Genomic DNA, 9,004 nt, shown 5'->3' on the forward strand with positions numbered 1-9,004 from the left:
TATCAAAACAGTCTAAACATTTTTCATTTGTGCCAATTCAATCCATCTGGTCAATTTTGGCCGGCCGGCGCTGACGTGGGCGCTGACCATCCAGCCAACGCTGACATGGTAATTTTTGCAAATCTTTTTATTGATTTTTTCTTTTCTTTCCCTTTCTTATTTTTTTTCCTCCCTTCATCTTCAACCTCTAGTCAGTCGTCCGCGACTGGCCAGAGGAGAGGCCGGCGAGGTCGTCCCCATCGGCAACTGGTGAGGTTGGCCTCGCTCGCCCTTGGCGAGGCTCGATCTTGCCCATCCACTGGCCAGGCTTGTCCTCATCGTTGCTCACGAGGTCAAAAAATGAATAGATAATCACGTGACTAATGGGCAAGCGCGTGGCCAACACTTGAACATAGATAATCACGTGACTAATGTGTGAACATTACCATGCACGTGACATCTTGTTGATGACAGTATAGTTTGATATTTGTTTATCTACATTGACACACATTGGTGACACGTATTCAGTTGCCGATATACGACAAAAAACAGCTAGTAACTATTAGTATGGATACTGGTATGAATACCAATGGGTGGGTAGCAACATACCATCGAAGTTCTTTGAAAGCATGAGAAGTATAGGAATATGGTTACCAATTCGAGACGAAGCAATGGGGCAATGGATTAACTAGCAGGTGTTTACTTAAGGACCGTCGAAGTGCGACCACGAAATTCAAAATCAACAAAGCAGTTGAGATTGAGGAGAAATGGGCATGTACTTTTGAAGGGAACAATTGCCAATTAGGAACGAGATTGTGCGACAATCATCACTTGGGAAGTAAGACCATAGGGCAGTAATCACGCAAAAGTAAGATCATGGGGTAGTTAACACACCGTCGAAGAAGAGCAATTGCTTGGAAACAGAATCATGGCATCATGAGAACGTGGGCACGAACTTTTGCGGAGATGGAGGAACATGGAGGCGATTGACGGAAACCGTTCGAAGAAATGAAACCTTTGAAAACCGCCGGAGAGCAGTTATCACTAGACCATTATAAATACCACCAATCATTTACTAAAGACGGCTCTTGCACAAATCAAACAAATTTACTATCCTTTTAGTATATTTACTTTCATGCAGTGCACTTTATTTTCCTTTCAGGTTCGGGACATCGATTAACTACTGGGGTGTCATCTCTATTTTAGGTGTTGCGTCGTCAATTAAATTTTGGCATAGTATCTTTGTATTCTCAGACTGTGTTGTCGATTAAATTCCAGCATAGTTTATTTACATATGGTTACTTCATTGAGTTTGTATCTTTCAGTCCTTGTCATCGATTAAATTTCGGCACGGTTTGCGTGTGTACAGTCTCGTTCTGTACAAAGTTGTTGATTCCTAATAGTCCATGATATTTCCTCTTTGGAATTGGCGTAGGACCCTAGTTTTCTTTAATTTAAAAACTGAAGAACAACTTTTAGTGAAAGATATTTTGTCGTGGGAGAAATTTCGGCTAAACAAGTACTATTAGAGTTTGGATAAAGTAAATGTGATGGTATTGATTGCGGTTGCGTTGATCCTGCAAAAACGTTGAATTTTGTGAAGTTTTATTATGAACAAATTTATGATGATGAAGCGAAAATTGATGAGATGTACGATAAGGTGAGGAACGCCTTGGACCGTTTGTGTGAATTTTATAAGCAATCTATTGTTGGTTCTAGTAACCAAAATTTTGGTGGTCCAAGTGTAAGTAGTAGTAATAGCGGTTCCAATGCTGGTGGCAATGAAGGTAACGACAAGTATGATGTCCAAGCTTGGTGAAAAACCTTCTTTTGTGTGAAGAAAAAGTGTGTGATGACAACAAATCTGAGCTTAATCGGTAGTATATTGAAGCCGAAAGTGAAGATGTTCTTAATCTTGACCTTTTGATGTGGTGGAAGAGTGCTAGGTCAAAGTATAATTCCCATCATTCACGGCTTGAGATGTTTTTTTTTCTATTTTCGTCACTACCGTTGCTTCAGAGTCGACTTTTAGTACGTCGGGTTATGTGCTTGACGGTTTTCTAAGTTCTTTGACTCCTAGAGTTGTGTAAGCTTTGATTTGCACTCGATATTGGTTGAGTGTCGATCGCGTGTCGATTAACACATAATGTACATAATCATTTTAATTGTACCATTAGGAATCCGCCGTATTCATATGTATAGAAAACACCAAAATCATGTTATCACATTCACGAGGACGACATGGGGACAGTCTCATATTACTCATTGGGGACCGCGGCTAGCTATTGAGAATGCCCTACAAAGAGAGCGAGAACTGGGTGACCATTAAATGGCACATGAACGAAACCCTCAGAAAGAGACCATGACCCCAAGTTAGATCCAGATCAACTTTGCCCTTATCAATGAAAATATACCAAGAAAAAGGGAAGCAATCGAGCAAATTTGTGCAGCAGTTAGGACGGTCCCATCCATCGATCAATCCGGTAGCTCACGATCACTTAAAGTATCTATCTTCATAGTCCTCCAACACTGTATATGGTCCGTACTTTTGGACATATCGCCTTTCCGGTGTTTCATCTCGCATAATTGCTAAAAACGATCGAAGAACGAAGTCGGGAGCACGTGGTAACCCGACGGAATGGTTAGGGCACACACGATGTGATGTGTTGTGTACTTGATTTGATAAATTCTTTTCATTTGGTTTGATGTTTTCACGATTTTTGCCGAATCTCACAGACATGTGGAATGTCGTGGGATTTTGGTATACATGTTTCCATATTAATTCGGAGTCTGTTCAAGCAATTGCCATTGCTTGTATTTATTTTCAGCATGATATAGAAAACCTTTCTGTAGATTTGTCCGAGGCTATAAGGGTATCGGAGTTCTGAAATGTTTGAAACACATTAGACCCTGCCCACACCATCACACGTTCTGACCCGTCCCGAGGCACGTCGGCAGCCAGACCCTTGCCGACAACCGCACCTTGTTCACGTCACAGCACCGACCCAAACTCCGCCTGCCCGTGAATCGTGGAAAATATCAAACCGAATAGTAACATATCAAATCGAATGCCCAACATGTCCTTATATCATCTAACGAAGATAAACAATTTCTATTTGGTTCGAATGTCCAATTCTTTCTCCAACTCCGACGACGATTTTCTGTGGCATTCAACCGGTGAGGACGGTCTACCTTACTTTTTCACGTTGGACGACTTTTTAGGCTCTAAAGCTTACACGTCCTCCCCATGCACGTCGCTTTGCTAGAGCCACAACCATGGCCAAATCTCTTTCGCACCGAAAGTTCATGTTGGCCAATTACATTGAGCCATTCGTTATTTCAAGCTTAATTAATTTCAACACCTCCCTACATTTCCATTTATAAAATTTTAACAATTAGGGTAGGAAAACAAATTGTTTGTTAATTATTAGGTTAAATGGCTTATCTGATTTTTATCTTTATCGTTCTTGTGATTTAACGTTTAATTTAGGATTAATACCACGAAAATCCTAAACTGGTGCATCTGTGACAAATTTATCCTCTATTAAATTGAATTAATACAAAAAAAAACCATAAACTAGTACACTGGGACAAACGGAGAGTAAATTCCCAAATTGGTACATTCTTCAACTGCCTTGTGTCATTTAACTAAGTAATTTGACGGCAAAATTTAACGAAAACTAACGAAGGATAAATTTATCATAGGTGTACCGATTTGGGGTTTTTCGTGGTAACAACCCTCTAATTTATGACCTAATCTCGAAAACCCTAAATTTTTAAAAACACATGAATGATGATATTTCAAAGTTACTCCAAGTATTCAGTAATTTTAAAATGGAAACACATTTATTATTTTTGTTACGCCGGACAAAGTCGGATATGGTCCTTATCATGGCCTGAAGCCATAAAATTAAAACACCACCTTTTAACTAAATACCACACAATGCACATGTCTTGTATGTATTGCCAGGATCTTTAATGGGTCCTAGGAACTAACTTCATCAGTCTAGCAACCCTACTCGAATAATTTGTTGACCTGCAAAAACATTCAACTTCGACATTAGGTTAATCCATCGATCTTTTTTGACGACCTTATGCCATCTCACATATAAAGCAAGAGGCAAAACCAAGAGTTTTAGGGTAGGGGTTTCTAAAATTTGAATTTAGAAGCTAAGTTCAGCCTTTTTAGATGAAAACATGCATGTCAAACATTTAAAGTATTCATGGGTTGGGATGTGTTTTCCTCCCTTCTTTTCTTATCCCTTATGTCTTCTCTCTCTCTTTTCCCCTTCTTTCTAGCGGCTCCACGCTAGCATACCACCGTCGTTACGAGCAACGCGACACCATCTTTGTCGTCAATGCCTATGCCAGCTTGAGGTTCCATCCGCAACTACAGAGGTCACAATCTCCGTGCGACCTAATCGACGGGAGCTGCGATTTCTATGGCAGCAATCACACATACGCATCCCTTATGTCTTTCTCTCTCTCTTTTCCTCTTCTTTCTAGCAGTTCCACGCTACCGTACTGCGGTCGTTGTGAGTTCCTGCCAACGCGACACCATCCTTGTCATCAATGCCATGCCAGCCTGAGGTTCTATCTGCAGCTATAGACGTCATATCTTCATGCGACCCAGTCGACGGGAGCTGCGATTTCTAGGGCGGCAGTCACACTCATAGAGAGAGAGAGAGAGAGAGAGAGAGAGAGAGAGAGAGAGAGAGAGAGAGAGAGAGCAATTTGGGAGCGCCAATTTGCTTGTTGAAGTGTCGATCTCAACTATTTGGGAGCGCCGATTTGCTTGTTGAAGTGTCGATCTCAACTATTTAAGCGGGTAAATGTAATCCGTAAATTAACCTCCATAAATTCAGAGGATCTTGACCAGATATTGACAGTGAGGCACACCTTCTTCGAGGAGGTAGGCCATGGGACTGCCAGGGATCCAAGGGTTGTTCCAATCGCGACAATCTATCTAGTACTCAAGCCCAAAAAATATAGAGTTCGATTAACTTGGAACTCGAGAGACAAAGTTTAACTCTTGTGCAAAAGTGGCATTATGAACCCTAGGTGGCTTCGATGATTATGATGATTGAGAGACATGGGAAGAAACCCAACCCAAGCCTTTCCAAGAAACAGATGATTTATTGGGGTTTTGTTGCAAATACAAGAAGGCTTTATACACAAGTAGCAATACAACCCCCATAAATACACAGCTATATATAGGAGGCAACCACACACAGCCAAGGAAACCCTGCCCAACCACTCTCTCTCTTATTTACTCAGCTACCTATCTTAAATAACACCACCGCCCCACCCCCCCACCCCCCGCCACAGCATCTACGCAGCTGGCTGTCGAATCCATATTTATTGTGTGTGGGAGATCAACATTCATGTTACACGGTCTTCTTGGCAAATCTCACAGGCACAAAAGGAGAGAGACTGAACAGTATATTTGCCGACTCTTCTCCACGTACCTTGGCTCCCATTGCGGTTTCAGTCGCTTTTCATACGTAGATTTGGCCTTGGCCTACCGCTCAGGTGCCAGTTTCCACATTTATAATGAGATGTCATGAGATAACGTGGACCAGAGAGGAACACCCGGAAAAGAAAAATAAAAAACCCGCGATGGATAAAGCCAATCACAGTAGAAGTGGAGTCGTTAGTATACATACGTCTTGCGCGTTGTTTATCGAGTCATCGAGTCTGATTATACGATTTTCTTCTAATGCTTCTTCCTTGGGGGACCACCATAGTCACGTGAGCATTTTCTTTCCCTTGAGATTTTTAATGGGATTGGTTAAGCACCTTTTATGTATATATATATCTAGAAGTACGAAGCAAGGTTGGTCATGTGTGAGTGATGCGCACGAGAAAGATCGATAGAGAGAAATAGAGAAGAAGATGGGGACTGTGTCCCAAGAACCTCCGCCTCTCATCCAGGACCTGAAGGTCACCGTCCACGACACATCTCTGGTGTTCCCGTCCGAGCACATCCCCAACAAGCCCTTCTTCATGTCCAACATTGACAAGGTCCTCAACTTCGACGTCCAGACCATCCACTTCTTCCCTGTCCACGTCGAGTTCCCCCCCGACAAGGTGGCCGAGAGGCTGAAGGCCGCGCTCGCCGAGATCTTGGTGCATTACGAGTTCTTGAGTGGACGGCTCAAGTTCAACGCCGCGAGTGGGCGGTTGGAGATTGAGTGCAACTCGGAAGGGGTCGGGTTTGTGGTGGCGTCGAGCGAGTGCAGCCTGGACGATGTCGGGGACTTGGTTTATCCGAACCCGGCCTTCGAGCGGTTGGTCACCAAGTCTTTGGACATTCTTCAACCTGACAATCAGCCCTTGTGCATAGTCCAGGTATGTAATGTATGAGCAATTGAAGTGATATCCTGAAACGGAGATATACATGAATGAACATCCCACCATAAAAATATTTAATAATTGATTAGTGAGATGGAAATTACCCATCATCTAGAGAAGACATAACTGCTACTAAAGTGAAGGATAGCATCTCCTGAAATACCATGTAAACCCAATTAAATCACATTCCGGAATAGCAATCGCCGGCCTCGCATCGGTGTGAACTTGTAAAACTAACGTTATCACATCAGAAGTTTTGTGAACATGTTTGGTGTATAACCCTTGAATCTCCAAAAACAAGACTCGATCAGCTACTCTTCTATGGTGAACTTCCTGATTTGGATCTGTCAAATTATCGTGATTATCGTCGGTCGCACATGGGTAGGATAGATTTCTCTTTGCCCTGTTGCAACCTCCACCTACGCAGTTCGTCAATAAATGCACAAGCCCTTGATCTCCTTATATCTCTTGAGCTCTACAACCACCTTTTTTATGATCAGTCTCGGTCAGAAGAAGAAACATAGGGCTGTACTATGCGCACCAAAATCTGTGGCTGATCAAATCGGTGTCTCTGTGATTATAATCACTCTGGGCCACACGGGTTTGAAAAGCCTAATTCAATAGCACTGATCTCCATATTGTGTTGTATTGATCACGTGGTAATTGACAGATGTCCCATTGTTTTCACTTAGCTCGATCGGTCCTCGCTCATCGCCTTCAGCTTACACATGCATTTGCAGAGTAGCATGTACAATGGTTAGCCGTACGGAACTTCATATGGAGTTCATCAGTCACTACGCCTTCACATGATTTGTTGATAGATGTAGATCTTTGGGCACTCTCCTTTTGATGAGAGGAGGTGGCGATTCTCGTGTTGTCTTTGTTGATGATGGGTTGGACAGGTGACATCGTTCACGTGCGGGGGATTCGCAATGGGGGTATCGACCAATCACGCGACCTTCGACGGGTTGAGCTTCAAGATGTTCTTGCAAAACCTGGGCGCACTCGCCGCCGACAAGCCCCTGGTGGTGGATCCCTGCAATGACAGGCGGCTCCTGGCTGCCCGGTCGCCGCCGCTCGTCTCGTTCCCACACCCAGAGCTGCTCAAGCTTGATGTCCCCAAGGGCCAAGACTCCTCGCGTCCCCTCGTGTTCAAGGACGCCCCCGAGGACCTGGACTTCAAGATCTTCAAGCTCTCTCCCGAGGACATTGCCCGTCTCAAGGAGAAGGCCGCCAAGGATGCTGCAGGTGGCGGCCTGGAATCATCCTATCCCAAGGCTCGCATCACCAGCTTCAATGTCGTGACCGCCCACATATGGAGGTGCAAGGCCCTGTCGTCGTGTGCTGACGCCGACGACGGCAGTAGTAAGAGCCGAGCATCGACCCTGCTGTATGCAGTGGACATAAGGCCGAGGCTGGAGCCCCCGCTGCCGCAGGGTTACGCGGGGAATGCGGTGCTGACGGCGTACGTGACAGCAACGTGCGGGGAGCTAGAGGAATGGCCGCTGGGGAGGCTGGTAGAGATGGTGACGGAGGGGGCGGGGAGGATGACGGACGAGTACGCGAGGTCAGCCATTGACTGGGGGGAAGTAAACGTCGGGTTCCCACATGGGGAGGTGCTGGTGTCGTCGTGGTGGAGGCTCGGGTTTGCCGACGTGGAGTACCCGTGGGGGAGGCCGAGGTACAGCTGCCCACTGGTGTACCACCGCAAGGACATCATCTTGCTCTTCCCGGACATGATCACGACTAGCCAGAACAGCGGCGACGGCGTTAATGTTTTGGTCGCCCTGCCCGCCCCAGAGATGGCCAAGTTCCAGTCCCTGTTCCACAAGTTCTTGGCCTGAGACGATCCATCACCTTAATTTACCTTATTCACATCTATATAGATATAGATGCACGTTGGGAGGGTTTGGTACGTACGTAAATATATGCAGATACAGATGAGCATGTGTGGATTTTATCTGCGGATGTACACATGCAAGTATCGTATATGAACGTCGAGCGCACAAAATCAGCGCATCTCTCACTCATCAATGTAGGTGAGAGCTAGAAGTGTGCTGCCTTATTTGATTATATGTTCGTATGTGTCGACTCTTGGATCCATGGGGTTTTGCTTATCTTCGATCTTCAGTGCAAGGTTAATATTTTAGAAGTCCTCCTTACTTTCCTGTTAGCTATACATGGACGACGCAAAAGTATATACATCCCTCTTTGGTTTGTGTTCAATTTCTTGCCAAATCGGAGTTTGGATCGAGTCCCGAAGATTGAGATAGGTCCGACATGAGTTTGAGGAGCGTCAGAATAGGGGACCGAGCGCTGTCGGTGCATGAAACATCCGGGTAAGGCTCGCTGGAAGGTTGTGAAGTAGATACTCGGATATCTGAAGAGACGGCTTGAGTAGCTAAGGGACGACTGTTGTAGTGAGCCAATTGATTATGTGAATTCTATTCACACTTGTGACTTGGATGAGCGCAAATCAACATGGGTAATGTTGGGGAGAACCGCGGCAACGATTCACCAAGAACCAAGCCAATCCAGGATCAATATCTCCCCCGAAACTAAACCGACCAAAATCGATTTAATTCCAACAACAATCAATGATATTCCAGCAATATAACCACGCAATAATAAGGAAACAAATGCAACGACACCGAGATTTAACGTGGAAACC

The 9,004-nt window shown here is 44.6% G+C and overlaps 1 protein-coding gene across 1 annotated transcript; it reads left to right on the plus strand.

Annotated features, from left to right (window-relative positions):
• Nucleotides 1–5,804: 5,804 nt before the first annotated feature.
• On the plus strand, nt 5,805–8,485 carry LOC115690137 (acyltransferase GLAUCE). Its single transcript, XM_030616393.2, has 2 exons — nt 5,805–6,330; nt 7,236–8,485. Exons 1-2 carry the CDS (start codon nt 5,875–5,877, stop codon nt 8,175–8,177), a joined length of 1,398 nt encoding a protein of 465 aa, XP_030472253.1. The 5' UTR covers nt 5,805–5,874; the 3' UTR covers nt 8,178–8,485.
• Nucleotides 8,486–9,004: the final 519 nt, after the last annotated feature.

This window comes from Syzygium oleosum, unplaced genomic scaffold (genome assembly GCF_021117445.2).
Source record: "Syzygium oleosum isolate NSW1041296 unplaced genomic scaffold, Sole_v2.1 Sole_v2.30, whole genome shotgun sequence".
NCBI classification, from domain to species: Eukaryota; Viridiplantae; Streptophyta; class Magnoliopsida; order Myrtales; family Myrtaceae; genus Syzygium; species Syzygium oleosum.

What these genes read in the sequence shown, in the direction of transcription:
- LOC115690137 (XM_030616393.2), top strand. Translation starts at nt 5,875, where the DNA reads ATGGGGACTGTGTCCCAAGAACCTCCGCCTCTCATCCAGGACCTGAAG. An exon ending in AGCCCTTGTGCATAGTCCAG is followed by an intron (nt 6,331 to 7,235) that starts GTATGTAATGTA and finishes TGGGTTGGACAG; the next exon opens with GTGACATCGTTCACGTGCGG.